The sequence below is a fragment of the Lemur catta genome, chromosome 1 (assembly GCF_020740605.2).
Source record: "Lemur catta isolate mLemCat1 chromosome 1, mLemCat1.pri, whole genome shotgun sequence".
Classification (NCBI taxonomy): domain Eukaryota; kingdom Metazoa; phylum Chordata; class Mammalia; order Primates; family Lemuridae; genus Lemur; species Lemur catta.
In genome coordinates, this window is record NC_059128.1 from 77307540 (window position 1) to 77328327 (window position 20788).

Consider the following 20788-nt stretch of genomic DNA (forward strand, 5'->3'; position numbering starts at 1 on the left):
GTACTTCTCAGGGAGTTAGTCTGGGACTTGAGTGGTGGTTTATTTTATTTTTTTAGAGACAGGGTCTCGTTATGTTGCCCAGGCTGGAGGGCAGTGGCTATTCCCAGGTGCAATCACAGTGCACTGCAGTCTTGAACACTGGCCTCAAGTGATCCTCCTACCTCAGCCTCCCAAGTAGCTGGGACTACAAGCGTGCACCACTGTGCCTGGCTTGACTGATGATTTAAATGCAGCTTAATTCTCAAAGCCTTTGCTATGCTTCTTTGTGCCTGTTCTGCACATGCACAGCTTGGAGGTAAGCCCAGGACTTGTGTTGGTCTCAAAATTAGGAGATTCCCCTTCTATAGCTCTCTCCTTTCTGGGATTTCCTCCACACTCTCTAGCTCCAAGGGGCCCTTTTCCCTAGTTTCTCTGGCCAAAATGACAAATTTCTCTCAGTTTTAGTCTTCCAAGCTGTCAGTCAGATCTATATGACTGGGGCTGCCCTTGGGGTGAAATTGCGAGCCAAAGACAAAAAAATAACAAAGATTCACCCTGCACTGTTTAGAACACAGGGATCCTTCCCCATCAGTTTCTCTAACCAGAGAGACAGGTTTTCTCTCAGCATTTTAGCTATTTACATGGTCACCATAACAGCGCAGCTCTATGACTGCAGCTGGCCTTGAGAGAGGGCCAAAGGAGAAATACAACAGAAATTCCTTTTATACTTTAGCTCTGAGGGGCTTCTTTTCCTGGTCTTTTCTGGCCACAGAGAGATGGCATCTTTTTTGGATTTTTTGCTGTTCATGCCTGTTGCACAGTTCTGTGATTAAAGCTGTCCTTGGGTCAAAGTTGGGAAATAAAGGAGGAAAAATGCTCCAGGAAAGTCACTGCCCACGCTAATCATTCTTCAAATTTTGATGTTAATCCCCAATCTGCCTGCTATTGTTTACTTTTCAGAGACTTTAGATATTCTGGCTTTTTTTTTATTCTATGAAAGTGTTTTTTTTTTTTTTTTTAAGACAAAGTCTCACTCTGTTGCCGGGGCTAGAGTGCCATGGCGTCAGCCTAGCTCACAGCAACCTCAAACTCCTGGGCTAAAGTGATCCTTCTGCCTCAGCCTTCTGAGTACCTGGGACTACAGGCATGCGCCACCATGCCTGGCTAATTTTTCCTATATATTTTTAGTTGTCCAGCTAACTTATTTCTATTTTTAGTAGAGATGGGGTCTCACTCTTGCTCAGGCTGGTCTCGAACTCCTGAGGTCAAATGACCTGCCTGCCTTGGCCTCCCAGAGTGCTAAGATTACGGGCGTGAGCCACCATGCCTGGCCTGTGAAAGTGTGTTTATTAGGAATTTATTTGGAATAGATGTTGGATTTTATTAGGTGCCTTTTAAGAAAGCTATTATAATGACCATATTAGTTTTCTCCTTAAACACATTAATGTAAGAAATTTCCATCATTGCACTCTTAGAATAAACTGAATTTGAGCATCATCCCTTTGGGGCTGTCTTCTGGGTATGGTTTTGGCCATATTCCATGGATTTTGATCTGTATTGTTTTTATCCTTGTTAATTTCTAAATAGTCAGTGATTTCTCTTTCTCTAGTTTTTTCCTCAAATTCAAGAGTTATATTAAAAAAAAATTTTAATTCCTAATTCATTAGTTTTTGGGGCTTTTTATTATTGAGTTCTAGTCTTATTGTATTGTGGATTGTGTAATTATCCTACATAATTTTTACTTCTGAAAATTATTGAGATTTTAATGTGGCCTAATTCACAAACTAATCTCTGTTAATAATCCATGGATATTCTCATAAAAGTATATTCTCTAATGAGAACAAAGTTCTATAAAAGTATTATTAAATCAAGTGTAATTTAAAAAATTCTCTAAGTCTTTATTATCTTAAGGACAAACTTAACCAGCTATATTTTTGGAAAGATCTGATAAAATCTCCCATTATGACTATGCTTTTGTTTAATTCTCTGGATGTATCAAACAACACAGTATGAAAATAAATACTGAATTAATTATCTCTTCTGTCTTCTAAGCTCCCTAAATCTCTAAATGGAAATAAAAATAAAATGCTTACAATTCTTCCTTTACAATTTTTTTAAATGCTCTTTTTAAGCATAGCTCCATGAATAGCCACATTTGTCTCTCAATTATAAAGCATATGTAAATAAGGTTAAGTTTTAAAATGTTTTTGTTATTACTACTATTACTGACAACATATTAACAATATACTATGTACCATGGACTGTTCTACTTTACATATAACTCAATTAATTCTTCAACCAATGAAATCGGTACTATTATTATCCCTGATTTGCAAATAAGAAGTTGAGGCAAACAGAGCTTAAGTAACTTGCCCAAGATCACATATCCAGTAACTGGATATCTCAGTGATTTAGATGAATCTTGAATTCAAGATCTAAATCCAAGCAGTCTACCATCTTGGCTCAATCAGATAGATAGACAAATTGGATAGACAGATTAATCACTGTCTATATTGCCTCCCAGTATAAAAAATGATTGAGTAAAGTGATTTAAGTCAAACTTAATCTTAGCTTCAAAAAATCTCTATTTCCTGATATTCAACAAATCTGTTCTTATAAACCATATTTTAGCATAATTACTTAAAAAAAGATTCTGACAATTTTCACACAGCTAATATAAAATAAATTTGAGCAAACCTTTAGCATGTCTTATATTATAACCTGATATTCTGGTCAGAACAGTCTGTATCCATCGTGCCAGGGGCAAAAGTTGAGCCAGAGCTTCTGCATTCTCACTGAAAAATGATATTTAAAAATTATTAAAGCCATTGGTACAAAGTTAAACTGAAAAGCTGAACTTGCACAGTCCTTCTTTGGATAAATGGCTATATTAAAAAGTCCAATTCCTCTAGACTAATTTTCTAGGTTATAAAAACATGTGTCTAAAAATGTATTTTTTTGGGAGTGGAGGGAAATTTTAAAAGTACAAGGATGGCTGGGTGCGGTAGCTCACGCCTGTAATCCCACCCCTTTGGGATGCAGAGGCAGGAGGATTGCTTTAGGCCAGGAGTTCAAGACCAGCCTCAGCAGTAGTGAGACCCTGTCTCAACAAGGAAAAAAAAAAAAAAAAAAAAGCACAAGGAATAAGACATTACCCATATGCCCATTACCCAAAAGTAGCAAATGTCACTAAATGGAATCACCATTCCACTCCAGTTGCTCTCTGACTGATTTCTCTAATTCCCTCACATCCAACATTCTAATCTACTAGCTAGTCTTGCAGTTTTACCTTTCAAATATATCCTAAATTGATCGCTTCTCTCTATCTCTATCACTACTATCCTTGTGGAAGTCAGGTCATCCCTCCCCTGGATTACTTCAATAGACTCTTACTTCTACTCCTGTGTTTCATTAAGTATGAATTTGTCATACAGCAGCTAGAGGGATTTTCTAAAATGTAAATAAGATCATATCACTCCCCTGTTCAAAATACTCTAATGGTTTCCCATCACACATAAAATAAAAATTCCAACTTCTTTTTTTTTTTTCGAGAAAGGGTCTCACTCTGTCGTCTGGGCTAGAGTGTAGTGGCATCATCATAGCTCACTGCAGCCTCAAATTCCTGGGCTGGGCTCAAGTGAACTTCCTGCCTCAGCCTCCCGAGTAGCTCAGACTATAGGAAGCTCCACCACACCAGGCCAATTTTTCTATTTTTTGTAGAGACAGGGGTCTTGCTCTGAGATTAGGCTGGTCTCAAACTCCTGGCCTCAAGCCATCCTCCTGAGGCCTTCCAAGCCGCCTTGGCCTTCCAAAGTGCTGGGATTACAGGCGTGAGCCACTGAGCCTGGCCTAAAAATTCTAATCTCTAATCTTAGCTCATAAGCCCTTTTATGATCTGGTCTTTGCTTGCTCCATTCTAGTCATGCTGCCTTCTTGCTGTGCCTCAAAGCAGCTGATCTGGTTCCCAACCTCAGGCCTTTGCTCTTGATGTTGCCTGTGCTTAGAATTCTCTTCTCTCAAAGAGTAGCACTGCTTATCCTTTACTTCATTCAGGTCTCTATTCAAATGTCACCAACTCTTAGAGAAGTTCCCTGACAACTCTATGTATAAATAGCCTCATGCTCCAGTCTGTCTCTAGCACTTTACCCTGCTGCTTTAGTTTTTTCATAGTATTTCTCACTACTCAACACTTTGGTTTGTTTTAATTTGTTTATTGCCAGTCTCTCCTTTCTGGAATATAAATTTTAAAAGGGCAGCGACTTGATCCAGGGGCTGGGCGCAGTGGCCAATGCCTGTAATCCTAGCACTCTGAGAGGCCGAGGTGGGCAGATCCCTTGAGCTCCAGAGTTTGAGACCAACCTGAACAAGAGCAAGACCCTGTCTCTACTACAAATAGAAAAAATTAGCAAGGCGTGCGTGCACGCCGGTAGTTCCAGCTACTCAGGAGGCTAGGGCAGAAGGATTGCTTGAGCCCAGGAGTTTGAGTTGCGGTGAGCTATGATAATGCCACGGCATTCTAGCCCAGGCGACAGAGTGAGACTCTGCCTCAAAAAAAAAAAAAAAAAAAAAAAAAAGAACCAAAGCAAACCAGAAACTGTTATTTTTAACTAGGAATCTGTTTATTGAAAGGACAGTTTTGAGTGAAGTTAAATACATAATAAACTAGTAAAAATTCATCTCTCTGGGCACAAATTTGATCTAAAAATTTTTTTTGGCACTCAAAAATGAAAACATACTATGACTGATTATGACCTTATGACCAATTTTCTTTCTTTTTTTTTTTTTTTTTCTTTTTAGAGACAGGGTCTCACTCTGTCACCCAGGCTGGAGTGCAGTGGTGTGATCATAGCTCACTGTAACCTCAAACTCCAGGACTCCAGCAATCCTCTCACCTTAGCCTCCCGAGTAGCTGGGACTACAGGTGCACCCCACCAAGCCAGCTAATTTTTCTGTTTTTTTTTGTTGAGGTGGGGTCTCACTATGTTTCCCAGGCTGGTCTCAAACTCCACGCCTCCAGAGATCCTCCTGCCTGAGCCTCCCGGTGTGAGCCACTGCACCCAGCCAACCAATTTTCTTTAAAAATACTAGCTGAGGCCGGGCATGGTGGCTCATACTTGTATTCCCATCATTTTGGGAGGCACTTTGGGAGGCTGAGGCGGGAGGATCACTTGAGGCCGGGAGTTTGAGACCAGCCTGAGCAATGTGGCTAGGTCTTGCCTCTACAAAAAATAGAAAAATTAGCCAGGCGTCACTGTAGTCCCAGCTACTCGGGAGGCTGAGCCAGGAGGTTTGCTTGAGCTTGGGAGTTCGAGGTTGCAGTGAGCTCTGATGATGCTACTTTACTCTACCCCAGGAGACAGAGTGAGATCCTGTCTCAAAAACAAACAAAAAAACTAGCTTATTACTTTTAAATTTTTATATAAATTTATATTATAAATTTTTGATAAATTTTAATCAAAATATTAGTTTTGCTAGTTTTTATATGCTTTTACCTTTAATAGCATATATTATACTCATCTTGATTTCCTAAAATACAAAAAAGCAAATATAAGCAGCTACCCAGGTAAGTTCAAGTGCCTAATAAAAATGTTACATACAATTATATATTTCAGATCCCGAGTAACAAAATTGTTACTATAGATTAAACATGTTCCAGGGTTCTAAGAGCCCTGGTCATAGGATCAGCTTTTTGAATTTAGAAAGGATTGCTCTGAAGCATACTATTCTTGAAGACATCAAGTCAAGAAGTTGTTGAATATTTCTTTTTCTTTTTTTTTTTTTTTTGAGACAGAGTCTCGCTTTGTTGCCTGGGCTAGAGTGAGTGCCGTGGCGATAGCCTAGCTCACAGCAACCTCAAACTCCTGGGCTCAAGCAATCCTTCTGCCTCAGCCTCCCGAGTAGCTGGGACTACAGGCATGCGCCACCATGCCCGGCTAATTTTTTCTGTATATTTTTAGTTGGCCAGATAATTTCTTTCTATTTTTAGTAGAGACGGGGTCTCACTCTTGCTCAGGCTGATCTCAAACTCCTGACCTTGAGCGATCCACCCGCCTCGGCCTCCCAGAGTGCTAGGATTACAGGCGTGAGCCACCGTGCCCAGCCTTTCTTTAGAGAATAATTTACATGTTTAATAATACTTATTTTGGGGAATCATTTGTAAAAAAGGCTTGTATAAGCTAACAAGAAGTTGGAGTTACTTTATTATGATTTATTTTATCTTTGTCTTCAGTTGTACAGTTAGGTAAGGCTTTGTAGTAAGGTCTGGGTTCAAATCCTGAGTTTGCCTTAAGCAAGTAAAAACCACTCATAGTCTCTAATTCCTTATCTTTAAATGGAAATAACAATACCTAACACCTCATTAAATAAGAGAATAAAATAATGTAGCATGTGCTTGGTAGAGCACCTAGAACATACGAAGTACTAATAAATGAAAGATAAATCTTTTTCATGCTGCCTTCTTCCTATAAAGTGACATTCTATGTCCCAATATGTTGAAGATGACAATTTCCAAATTAGGTTTCCCAGTGACATGGAATAGTAGAGACGGAGCAACTATTTGTTGACCCTGCTTGACAAACCTATCACCTTTGAACTCTTATGTTATGGAGACATGCTAAAGGTGTTTCTATTTTTTAAAAAACCATTTTCTTTAGCAGAACTTAGGTTTATCATTATGAATTCATTGAGTTTTAAACTGAAATAATAACAGCAATATAAATAGTACTGTTATCATCATGCAGAACAGTGAGACTATAGAAACATATAATTAAGCGTCCAGGTTGTCATAAAAAAAAAAAAAAAAGAATTCGCTGCTAAATTCCACTGATAGATGACCAAATATAAAAATTTAAAAACTCTAAATGCTCAAACACTATCCAAAGATATATATAATAAATCTAGTGTTTTTATTTACTTTTATAGTTAACATTTTGTCCATGTCTCTAAAGCTCTACAGTATTTGGATCTTCAGAAAAATAGAATTAAAAAAATAATACAAAGACATTTAGAGCTACCAAATTCCAAATGGCAACTCTGATATGGCAAAGGGTCATATGAAAGGAATGAATTTTTTCTGCATCTTTTCTCCTTATGGGAGTGCTAAGACAGAGATCAGAGTTCTATTTACTTTAATGGCTATTGGAAAATATATGCACAACAAACAGATTTGAGTAAATGAACAGTCTAGTTCTCTTAGAGACCAAAATATGAGGCTTTTAATCACATATTAAAAGTATGATTCAAGTTACAAAATGAAAAGTATTAATTACCCTAAAGAGTAAAAAATAAACTAGTAACCTAACAAAAACAGGCACAAATTAAAGAACTAAAAACAGCTTTTAAAAAATTAACCATAATATAAATTAAAATTTACCTGTTTATCTTTTGAGGTTGTAAAGGAATAATGGGGATCACGGTATTGCACAGAGACTTGCAAAGAGGGCAAAGATATTCTCCACTTTCCAAGTCAAAAAGGTCAACATGAATGCGCTGCTGAGAGCTCAGCTGTACAGCTTCAAAATACCTGCAAAATACCAAAGACACAGGCTTATTTAGAAACACACACATGTCTTTGCTTTAATCCAAGTAAAAAAATTTGAAATTTTTGCTCCACAGAATCTATATACAAAAATTCACAAGTTATAATTATAGAACAAGCAGGCTGCCTATTCTTTTGGGGGCAAAGTGGAAAATACATCAGGACACACAGAAATTTATTGTAAGTTTACTAAATCATAACTTGTCTTCTGCCTCAACAAATGGACATACAACTTATTAATAGATACTACTTTCCTCAGTTTCCAGTGACCAATTGAAGTAGTGAGAGCTATTATAGGAAAATTATATATTTTAATATAATGTCAAATGGGTAAAGTCTATACAAAAGATTGCTCAGGAATTACATTTCTGAATTGTTATCGTTTCCAGAAATATTAATAGAACTAACACCTCTTGTCCTATTCTTTCTCAAAGATACTTCTCACTGTAGTATGTTTTGAGGGGAATGAGATTTTTATAAAGATTACTGCTCCTTTTACATGAATACTGACGGAGAGCAACTGAGTAGTTTGTGGAGAGCAAGCACAAAGGAACACTGAAAATCTTAAGTTGATAACTTTACACATCACTTTCCAAAGTTGGTAATAATTAGTATCATGCAAACAGAATTAGTAATTAAAACTGCTTCAATTATTCAAATAAGAAGGAAAGAAGACATGAAAAAACATGCCTTTTTGTGGCCTTGAATGAACTTCAATGTTCCTAGTCTCTTTCAAGAACATGTCAGAAGGACAACTTACTTCTGCCAGCACACTGCATGCATTACATGACCACAGCTTCCTGTATAAGTTCCATATGCCAAATCTGGATCCATGAAAAGTGGGTCCAGGGTTTCTGGTACAGGAAGACAAAAATAATAGGTATGTATTCACCTCTTCCAAAGTTATAAAAGGGGGCAGGGGGAAGAGAGAGAGGTAGGTTATCAGGTTCAAAAGTTGAATCACAGACTTTCTTACGAATGTCCAAGAAAAGTATCACAATATCATGACAGCAAGGTATACATTCTTTATAGTAATAAAAAAGAGAAAAGCATAAAGCCAGACTATCAGATATGATTCTAAAATTAGTATGGATTAATGATAACTGTATCTATGATTTACATTTTAATTCTGAACATTAGGTTTAAACTGTATTATCTTGGTTGTTGAAGTGATCTTCTATATTTCAAACCTTTAATTACTTTTGTAATTTTATGGGTAATTTGAGTAGATAATAATTTAAGGGAGTATTCAGGGGAATTAACCTAGTGGGAAAAAGCACAGATTAGGGATTTCAAATTCTTGTTTCATCACTTAAAATTCTTGGCCTTGGACAGGTTACTTGACTTCTCAGTGCCTCAGTTCCCTCATCTGTAAAATGGAGCCAATATTGACACTGAACTCATAGGGCTATTGTGAGAATAAAGTAATAAGTAAATACACATAAAGCACTTAACAAGTGCCTGGTACATGTTAAGTACTCAATAAATGTTAGTCTTTATTATTTTTCTTCCAAGGGTATTTTTAAAACAAAGCAACTAACTCCTGATGTAACTGCGATATATTCTGTAATGAATATTCTTGCCAAGAAAATGTTTACCATGAATCTAATAATGAGGTAACAATCAGACAAATTCACAATATACTAACACACTATACAAAACAACCGACCTGAATTCTTAAAAAAAGTCTACCTATGGAAGACATTTTGAGAATATTTGGGGAAATATGGATTTTACATTAGAGCATCTTCCTGAATTATTACTTTCTTCAATATGATAATAGTATGGTAGATATATAACAGATTGTCCTTAGTTTTAGAAAATGCATGTGGAAATATTAGGGATGAAATGTCAGGATGCCTGTAACCTACTTTCAAATGGTTCAGCAAAAAGAAACAGAGATAGGCAAACAGAGAGATACAATGAGCAATGTGGCCAAGTGCTAACAAAAATTAAAATAAAAAAATAAAACAAAGTAGCCAACATTATAAAAACCTACAGTCATTTTATATATAGGTAATTTGTGATCTGATCAAATAACTAAATATAACCTCAATCCCAAATTTCTTTGAAGTAGTATTTTTTTCTAATTATGTAGGTATGAAAAGAAATGCTCAAAAGGATATTGATTAAACAATACATACCCCCTGAGAGTTCTATGGGTTTTCCCCTGTGCTGGGTTAAGGCGGTGGATTTCTGGACACAGGCTGATAATACCATGGCATTATTTTCTATTTTCACCTCTTGTTCTTCTTGGCAGAGGATGCATGTCAGCACCTCCTTTTCAGTAACAGATGGACCCCGTTTAGGACCCAAAGCAATTCTAGAGTAGTCACTGACTGCTGAGGTGCTACCAAAAGAAACAACCAGAAATGAGGACACACATTTTGGTCACTTGTCTTTATATTTTGGTATATTTTAAATAACTATAGGCAAGAACTTGAAGAATAAAAATAGTAAAAATAAAAATGATATTTAGCAATATTAACTTAAAAGCTTCCCCTCTAACCTTTCTGGCTTTTATCAGTTATTTACTTATTATAAAGTACAAGTGTTGCTAAGTATAAAAAATTATAAAATATAACATATACATAATTATATTTAATTTACCGTACCAACGAGCTTAGTTATTAGTTTCTTCTGGATATAAAAGTAATACATGCTTATTGAAGAAATTTTAGAAAATCTACAAAAGTATAAAGAAGAAAATAAAAAGCATTATATTCCTACAACCTTGAGATAACCACTAGTAACCTTATATGTTTCCTTCTAGTCTGCTTTCTATTTATAATATACTTCTTTACATAAATGAGATCACATTATATATGCAGACTTGCATCCTGCTTTATTCACTTACATCTTTGTTATTTTGTAATGTCACTAAAATTTCTTCAGAAACATTTTTAAATGGCTGCACAGGACTCTTACTGTATGTGCCATAGTAGTTTTATCCATTCCCTCTCATTAGGCATTTAGATTTCTATTCTATTTTGGTAGCTACTAAAACTAAAAAACTTACACCTTAATGACTTAGCAATTCCTAGGACCAACTCTAATTTGTTAAGGTTTAGCAATTTTTAGGACTTACTCTTAGTGATCTGGTAAATCTTAGGATCTACTGATGTGTGCAATAATAATATATAAAAATAGCAAATATTTATAATGTGCTGATTGTGAAGCTAGGCACTGTTTCAAATGCCTAACATTATGTTTACTCAATCCTTATAATAATCCTATGAGGTACCTACTTTTATTACCTCCATTTTTCACATGAAGAAACTGAGGCCTAGAGACAGTGAAACTCACTCAATGACTCATCACTAGTAAGTAGCAGAGGCAGGATTTAAACCAGTTAATCTGGCCTTACAGGCCATGCTCTGAACTACTCTGCAGTATTGTCTCTCTGCATAGGAAGCTCCCTGAAATATGGTGTATCATTAAACAAACTGGAAATAAATGTTTATCACCAATGTAAATGAACTTATATAATATGGAATGCTATACAGGTTTAAAAATGTGGGTTTCAACTAGGTGGTACCACGTCTCAGGAGGCATCTGGCAATAAATACATGGAGGAGGTTTACTTTTTGGTTGTCATAAAGACTAGTTGGCAGGGGATGCTAAGTGTTTCACAATTTACGGAATACGGCATGAAAAAGAATCACTGCCTAAATGTGAAGACTGAGAAACACTGAGCTCATTTTGAATGTAAGAACATATATAGATTTCCAAGACATATTATACTATTCAGTGAAAATGGGAAGTCGCAGAATGATATGTAATACATATGCAAATAAAACAAAAGGCTGAATCACACTATATAATTTCTGTGGTTACATATATTTGTATGTAGTAGAATAATAAAAATTCTGATTAAGATACACATAAAACTTATAACCAGAGAAACTTCGAGGAAGAGAAGAAAGAAGTCTAGGATTTGGGCTGGTGCTCAAATGGAACTTCAGCTTTATCTCTAATATTTGATTTTTATTTATTCATTTTTTTTTAGCAACAGAATCTTGCTCTATTGCCCAGGCTGGAGTGCAGTGGCACAATCTTAGCTCACCAGTCTCGAACTTCTAGACTCAAGAGATCCTCTCACCGCAGCCTCCCTAATAGCCAGGACTATAGGTGCATGCCACCATGCCTGGCTAATTGTCTTATTTTTCATAGAGATGGGGTACTGCTACATTGCCCAGGCTGGTCTTAAACTCCTGGGCTCAACTGATCCTCCTGCCGTGGCCTCCCAAAGCACTGAGATTACAGGCAACATTTACTTTTTAAAAGGAAAATGTATTAATATAACATAATTAAAATTTTGTCTGGACCTAGTGGCACATACCTGTAGTTCCAGCTATACAGGAGGCTGAGTTCAAGGCCGTAGTACTCTATGATGGTGTTTGTGAACAGCCACTACACTCCAGCCTGTGTAACATAACTAGACCCTATCTCTAAGAAAAAAAATTTTCTTGTGGTTTAAAAAAAAAAAGAATATATTTGAGACTTGGGATAGGGAAAGCTTTCTTAAACAAGACACAAAAAGTAAAAACTCTAAAATACTGATAAAGCTGTCTTCATCAACATTGAAAACTTCTATATGGCTAAACACCATAATTAAATGTTAAAGAAATAAGGACAAAAAATGGGAAACATATTTAACAAAGTTTAGTATCCATAATTTTAAAGGACTTCAATAAGAGCAAAGAATCCAATAGAGATGGGCAAAGGATAAAAACAGGTAATTCCCCAAAGTTAAAATGAAACAGGCAATGATATGAGAAGATGCACAACATAGGACTAGTAATCAGGGAAATTCAGTCATATTGGTACAAATTACAATTCTGATAATATCAAATATTTTCAAGTACTAATAATAGTTAAGTATTGGTAAGAATAAAGTAAATGGATACTCTTATACACTGCTGGGAGTAGAAACTGGTAAAACCATTTTGGAGAGCAATGTAGCCTTATCTGTTAAAATTTTGACCCAGCCCTTTCACTTATTAGAGTCCAACCTTGAGAAGCATTTGCACAATTGCACAAAAAGGCACATACAAAAGGTACTTACAAATTATAATAAAGGAAAATTAGAAGCAACCTAAATGTCCAAATTCAGATAATTAAATATTGTATATTCACACCATGGAAGACTATACAGCAGTCATAAACAATGATATAGAATCTATACAATAGATCTATATGTACTGATAGAAAAAGATTTATAAGACATTTAAAAAGCAAGCTACAGAACAAAATATATGGTAACAAAAAAAAACCCACTAAAAAACACAACACATGCCTCATTATTTCCTCATGTACACGTGTTTATAAATGCATAGAAAGGGGTCTAGAACAGTGGTAATTTATAATCACAGTTATCTGTGGAGAAAGATCAGGAAAGTAGAGGATGGTCAAAGGGAACTTACTGCATTATTTGAACTGTTTTCAATAAGAACATATTCATAAATCACATGTCTAATCAATCAGGCAAAAAAATAAATAATGAAAGCATTAAGGCCATTAATTAATTCTGAGTACACCTTTGCTTTACACTTTCTTATTTTGATAGTCAGTAGTTTCCTTCTCACTACTTCCTAAATAGGATGTTGTTATTACATAATATTTAGAAGTGGAACCTCCATGCTTGTTTAAAGTTTTTATTTATTTTTAGTTTTATTACACTATAGTCAGCCAAGGAAGGCTTACCTTCATATCTTTTTAATCTCTAATATAGTCATTCTTTATGGTCCTTGTTAGTATACTCAGCTTCAGGATTACAAACATGTTACATAGAATATAATGTGCCTACTATTAATGCAAAACCAAAATTTTCTAAAAGTATGTATAGCACACATTGTTTTTACTTTATTTTTTAAATTTTTTAATTTTTGAGACAGGGTCTTCCTCTGTTGCCTGAGCTAGAGTGTAGTGGCATCATCATAGCTCAATGTAGCCTCTACCTCCTGAGCTTGAGAGATCCTTTTGCCTCAGCCTCCCAAGTAGGTGTGTGCCACCACACCCGACCAAGCACACAGCGTTTTAAATAGCAGTGAAAGCTTGTTATTAAATATAGACATAAGTTGAGTATTTTCAGTATTTTAAATTTCTTGGAATGCTTTTCAAAGTACCATTATTTTGCCTCCTCCCTTTTCTCACTCAAACCTATGTAATTGCCCACAAAGCATGGCTCTGATTTCTCCAAGACCATACCACAGCGAGGAATCAGAAAACCAGATTTACTGATTCCCATTCCAGTGTGCTGTCCATGCCCACAGCTATAGGTTATTGTTTTCTTTCTCTTTAAGAAATAAAGAAAAACTAGTATAAACCACCTTTTTCAGGTGAAGAATTTATTTCCAATAGGCAATAACTGCAGTCTTTTTTATCAGAAACAAAATAATGTAGACTATGTGAACTGATGTGTAAATGTGTATCTAAAAGTGCTCATACATACAAAATAACAAGAGCTGATTTCTATTTTGGTTGTTCCTACTGTCACATCTTTTTGTACATAAAGGTTCTTAACTTATAGTTTACTCAAACCATTTAGCAATATAAAATACATTCAATAAGCACCTTAGAGCCTTCACTTTGACCTTCCTAGCTTAAAAATAGTTTAATTTCTCTTACTATAAAATATATTTTGGAAAAACATAATTTAAAGTGAGTATTTAATTTCTCCTCTAAAAATTGAGTTGCTAATTTTGGTTTTGCCTTTGTTTTACCTCTCTTCCTCCATAATGGAATCTTCTTTCCCAGGCATTTCTGATGTATTGTCATACATGAGTTTATGAGTTTCAATGAAGTTTTTCTGTAAGGCAGACATCTGAGCCATGATCTTCTGGCGATGTAGCCTAGCAGCTTCAGCTTTTCTTTTTCGTTCTGCTTTTTCTTTATCATGAGTAATCTGGGTATTAAGAAATCACAAAATTAGGTAAGATTCATTGTTAAAAATTTACATGTACTGTTCAGTTGGTAAAATTTCTTAGAGTATGAGTCTGAAAGACTTGATTACCCCTTAAAGCCTAGATTCAGTTTAATGTTTCAAAATTAGTACTACAGGCTCCACCACATCACACAACGAATTGCTCCTTTGGTTATTTCAATAATGTAATGTAAAAGGTCAAGTCCCTTAAATATCCAATAAACTGCCTTTTATACTCAAGGCAGGTACATTAAGAAATAAAAACAGATAAAATTTTAAAATCATTTGCCAATCACTTAATCATTGACATTTAATCAATTTAAACCAACTTGATGATGTCTAAACAGTTACTCCTACATGCATTGCTGAGACTGAGAACTTTAACAATATCACTGAGACGTATTTGGTGCTTTTTTATTTTCTATTTTAACTTAAATACAGTGTTATTCTTTTAGGAAGGCTGGTTAATAACCAAAAGTAGGCCAGGGTCAGGGGCTTATGCCTGTAATCCCAAAATTTTGGGAGGCCGAGAAAGGAGGACTGCTTAAGGCCAGGAGTTTAAGACCAGCCTGGGCAACACAAGGAGATCCCATCTCTACAAAAAATTAAAAAAATTATCTGGGTATGGTGGTACACTTATAGTCCTAGCTACTTGGGAGACTGAGGCCAGAGGATCACTTGAGCCCAGTAATTCCAGGTTACAGTGAGCTACGATCATGGCACTGCACTCCAGCCTAGATGACAGAGTCAGAGACCTGTCTATTAAAACAAGCAAACCCCATACAAGTAATAATATTCTAATAATTGCAATATCAGAATCATCCAAACCAGATTCACTATATTATGGAAATTAATATTATATTTCATTGAATCTAAGATGTATCATTATCTTACATTTCTCTAAAGAATGCTATTGATTATAAGCAGCCATTGTGAGTCACATCCCAATTTCAGACATTAAAATATTTTAAAAATTAATAAAATAGGGTATTTCTAATAGAGCTCCACTATGTATCAATTTCCTTTGCTTTTATAAAATACATAAACTATACTGAAATATTATCTCTCAAATACCATTCATCCCTGCAGTATAAAAGCATAACAAATAAAAGATGGACAGATCCCAGAGCACATACTTTACAATAAAGTTCCTCCCAACAAAAAGAAGCAGCTCCCTTATGCCTGTAAAGTTTAAAGACAGAGATGAATATTATCATTATTACAGTGTTATTACCTCATCATTCTTAATAGATTCCAATCCTGAAGTAGTTGCTACCATTAAACAAGATTTTTCTCTTAATCGCTTCACTGTGTCAAACATCTGTGAAAAACAGATGAAATGTTAAAAGATTTGGTTAGACTGAACAGAAATAGAAAAATTCCCCAATCTGATTTTGTCATAATGTCTCCAAATGTCTTTGCCTTAAACTATTTCAATATATGCGGGGGAGTGACTTGACTGTGACAAACACCTGTCCTGGTGGATAAACAATCCAGCTGAGGTGGCGGCCCCTGGCAGCAAATCCCCTGATTCAATATGCAGCTATGAGCATGCCTCTGTTTACTTGCGAGAGTTGCCAGGAAAAAATTTCTTTTTAAAAATTTAAAATGACATTTTTAGTGCAAAGTCACATAAAGACAAAGATACAAAATGGAAAGTACAATCTTCCTCTCCCTGATTTTAGCCCCTCTCTCCAAAAGCAACAACCAAAATAAAGATTATCAATATATCTTTCCAGGAAAAATTTATCAGAATATGCAATATGTTTATATCTATTTTCATAAGAGATCTTATTATACATATTGTTTCAAAACCTCCTTTTTTCACTTAATCATTTATCTTTGCAGACATTTCCATAACAGCTTATACAGCTCTATCACCTTTTTACTAACAAATGTCAAGGTTTCAGCAATGGGATGGTGCATTCATTAAGCTTATTTATATTTTGAAGGAGCCTTGTTCTCATAAGGAATAATCTCCCACAAAGAACACCACAACACAGCTTTAAATTAAGCATCTGGGTAAATGATCTAATGTCTTTAAAAGTAGATACTTGTGCTTTTCATATATTTTCATAGTAAGTTTTGGTATTCTAATAGGAAATGAATTTTCAGAAATAGATCTCCAATTTATAACACTATGTCTACAGGATATAAATGCTGGATTAAATGACAGTTCAATTTACTTTCTTAAGGTAGAATAGTATCTACTTTTTGTTCTGATTTTATATTTTAAAATCATTATATTGATAAATTAAACACAAATACTAAATATTCTTGAAATCTACATCAAGAGAAATATTAGTAACATCATTATCTTACAGTTACATATCCTATTATATCAAGCTTGCTTAAGGAATGTTTAAGTATAACAGTAAAAAGGACTGACCTCTTGAAGTACAAAGCAGTACAAAGATTTCTAATTGATATCAAAACATCTAGCTGAAAACATGAGAATATTTTAATGAATACAATGAGCTCTATAACCCTGGCTTCATGTTTCCATGTGAAGGGTTTTCCATTAAAGTAACATTACTAGCCTCTCCCTCTCCCTGTCATTCACTCAATATTCCTCAAAGGCATTGTGATCTGTTCAAACACAAAATCCAGGAATTTCTTTGATTCCATGATTCCCCTCATCCCGTCTACCAAATCTATCAGCAAGTACTATAGATTCTACCTTCAACATATACCTTAATCAGTCCAGTTTCTCTCCATCTGCATCTTAGCCTAGGTCATGCTTATTTCTCACCAAGATTATTGCAATAGTCTCCTAAAGGTTTCCCTGCTTCTATGCCTGTCCCCTGCAATCCATTTACTCCACAGCAGCCAAAGTGATCTTATACAAATACAGATCAGATTATGTCACTAAAAATTCAGCTGGGTATGGTGGCTCATGCCTGTAATCCTAGCACTCTGGGAAGCCAAGGTTGGAGGATTGCTTGAGGTCAGGAGTGCAAGACCAGCCTGAGTAAGAGCGAGACCCCATCTCTACAAAAAATAGAAAAATTAGCCAGGCATGGTGGCGTGCAGCTACCCAGGAGGCTGAGGCACGAGGATCACTTGAGTCCAGGAGTTTGAGGTTGCAGTGAGCTATGACAATGCCACTGCACTCTAGCCCAGGAAACAGAGCGAGACTCTGTCTCAAAAAAAAAGAAAAATCAAGTCCTTCAATGGTTTCTTGTCCTCAAAAACAAAAGCTACCACTTTCGTTACTCTGACCTATAAGTCCTACATGATCTGGCCCTTGGCTGCCCCTCTGACCTCATTGCCTACTTTCCTCTCCCTTCCCCATCATGTTCCAGTCATACTAGCCTTCTTTCTGGCCACCTGAGAGCTTCTGCACTGCTGTTCCCTCTTCCTGGAGTACTCTTCTGGATTCCTGTAACACTGACTCTATGTCCTTCAGGTCTTAGCTCCAATGTCACCTTCTGAAAGTGGCCTTCTCTAATTACCCAAAGAAACCCCCTACTCATCTACTGAATTACCCTCATACTTTCTTGTTTATTGCCTGTACCTCAACAATAGTGTATGCTTCATGATAGCAAGCACCTTGTCTATCTTTGTCAGAGTCTAGAAATGAGCATGGCATACAGTAGGTATTAAGTACACGTTGACTAAATAATGATGCAAATAAATCAATCTTGCTTTATTTTTTAAAAACTCCACTAAAACACACGGAAAATAGAATTACTATTTAATAATATGAAAAAATATGAGTGATCACGAAAATCAGTAGTAAATGACTTTACAATTGAAAAAATAGTGATTTAATTTCAGAGGCAAGCAGAGGATTCTTAAATGATACAATCAGTTTACTTTTCTAGTTTACCTGAAGTATCCATGTTATCATGTCCTTCTGGCCTTCTAACTGGGGAATTCCCTTGAGTTTTTCCAAAAGCATTTGTATATTCTGAGCATTCATAGCTGTACTTCCCAATCCTTTTTTAAAACACAAAATTACACAACATAAATAAATATACGCAGTCATCCCTTGGTATCCATGGGGAATTGGCACCAGGATCCCTCTGGATACCAAAATCTGTGAATACCCAAGTCCTTTATATAAAATGGTGCAGTATTTGTGCGTAATCTATGCACATCCTCCTATATATTTTAAATCATCTCTAGATTACTTATAATACCTAATACAATGCAAATGCTATGTAAATAGTTGTTATATGGTATGGTATAGAGAATAATGACAAGGAAAAAGTCTGCACATGTTCATTACAGATGCAACCATCCTACCCCTGACCCCAAATAATTTGGATCTGTGGTTGGTTGAATCCCTGGATGTGGAATGCACAGATATGATGGGCCAAATGTATCTTCACAATTATGTACAAATTATAATTTTTAGTTAATGTTATTCATATTGGTAACCAAGGTTTGCTGATCAATCCCTTAACTACATTAATTTCTCAGTGAAAGATCTAGAACTACATGAAGTACTAAGTTAAAAAATGATATGTAAGAAAACTTGAATTACTTGAAGTCTCTCTTTTATATCTTCCAGTGGCATTGCTAAACAAAACCTACCCTTAATGACCTGTCTAGCCTCTCATCAACTTGGTTCAACGTCTAAGCAAAAATGCTTAATAAAAAACAAAACTGCCAAAAATATCCAAATGGATATTATGGAGGCCATATCCATAAACTGATTAGTTGCATGATGTCTTCAGGGATCTTAAAAATACAGTATATAAATATAAAATGAGATGCTTTTTTCCTGCCTATTGGTTTGAAAATGTGGAATGTGCTTTGAAAAAACTATTTTAATCAGGTAGCATTTAATAGAAATCTAATTTAAATCTATTCTTTTCTTTCAAGTTGAAAACAATGCAAAATGAACATGCTATCATTCATTCGAACTTCTACAATCATTTTAAATGCAGAAACATTAATATCTTAAACAGATGGGTCACGTGAATGTTACAATTGATGCAGCAGCAAATATTCAGTAATACTGAGATGAGAAATGAAAGAAACTTCCATTGTATACAACCCAAAAAAAAAGTGGGCAGTAGGGAGTCATGTAGTAAAAAGACTGCAGTAGGAGATTAAAAAATATATTAGTATGCTAAAAAATACTAGTTAAAAACTAAAGATGCTAGGAAGACTTAAATAATTTCAGGATTTCCTATGTTTTAAGAACTGACAGATTAAAACTCTAGAAAAATCTAAACCTTCAGGACTGACAAATTAAAACTCTGTAAGATCTAAACTTTCAACTCCAAATTGGTAATTAGCTAGAACTATGTTGAAAAGTGATACTCAAACATACTTGAAGCCTTATGGTAAAAGTCAAATGTCACTTCCTCTTCAGGAGCTTTTTGAAGCTGTTGCTTCTCTTCTAGTAAACCCAATGCCAGAATATGAAATGCCTGAAGGAGGAAAATAAGAGAAGATCTTTAAAACTGAACTTATTTATGTAAATATATTTTAAGCGGAGGTATAAAAATAAGCAACCTGATAGACAAAAAATGCACAATGTTTACAAACAAGCAGTTCATGGAAAAAGAAATGATGAATACACATACAAAAAAATGTTTATCACTTAAAATTTTAAAAATTTGAGTTGAAACAAAATTATCCTATATTTCATCTATGAGAGTGGCAAAAGTTTGGGTTTAGTAAAATACAGAGCTGGCAAAGGTGTTAGGAAGCAGGCAATTTTGACCACACTGGTAAAAGGAAAGTAAACTGGTATACATTTTTAAAGGTCAATTTGAAAATATCTATCAAAAATGTAAAGGTACAAAGCCAGTACTAGGAATTAGTATGACAGATACACTCCTTTAAGTATGCAAATATATTTGTACAAGGATGTTCATTTTAGTGTTCTTTGTTACAGCAAAGACCTAAAAACAACCTGAATGTCTATTAATAGGAAACTAGCTAAATAAATTATAGCATATCCATACAATGCAATATGCAGCTATCAAGAATGAGGTAAACTTATATATGCTAATGTGGAATGATTATATAAAATTTTATGCAAAATTTTACCAGTGCTTATCTCCTATGTAGGGAACTAGAGACAGGAAGAGAAGTATTAACTTGATTTCAAATATATCTCTATGATGTGAAACTTAATACTGCATGTATTTATCACCATTATAACAAAAATTGAGACACACATACAGCATGATAGCATGTAGAGCCTACAGACCAACAAGACCCACGGAAAAAAGAAAATTTAGTTAGGCAGGTATTAAATAAATATCCAATTACAGCTACCACAAAGTGGCATGAGTAAGTAATTTATCTATAACAGTATCAAGAAAAAATAGCTGCTTTCACTTGAGATAATTATCATAACAACTCTATGAATAATTACACTT

General features: G+C 35.1%; 1 protein-coding gene across 2 annotated transcripts in view; it reads right to left on the reverse strand.

Annotated features, from left to right (window-relative positions):
- Positions 1-20788, reverse strand: part of UBR1 (ubiquitin protein ligase E3 component n-recognin 1) — a 117731-nt gene that overhangs the window by 34004 nt on the left and 62939 nt on the right. For both annotated transcript variants that reach the window (XM_045539737.1, XM_045539727.1), the window contains exons 26-33: positions 19729-19828; positions 18274-18383; positions 15676-15762; positions 14242-14423; positions 9661-9866; positions 8277-8370; positions 7352-7501; positions 2677-2774 (exon numbers count right to left, since the gene is read on the reverse strand). In XM_045539737.1, the coding sequence (XP_045395693.1) occupies positions 2677-2774; positions 7352-7501; positions 8277-8370; positions 9661-9866; positions 14242-14423; positions 15676-15762; positions 18274-18383; positions 19729-19828 (1027 nt within the window). The remainder of the gene's footprint in view (positions 1-2676; positions 2775-7351; positions 7502-8276; positions 8371-9660; positions 9867-14241; positions 14424-15675; positions 15763-18273; positions 18384-19728; positions 19829-20788) is intronic.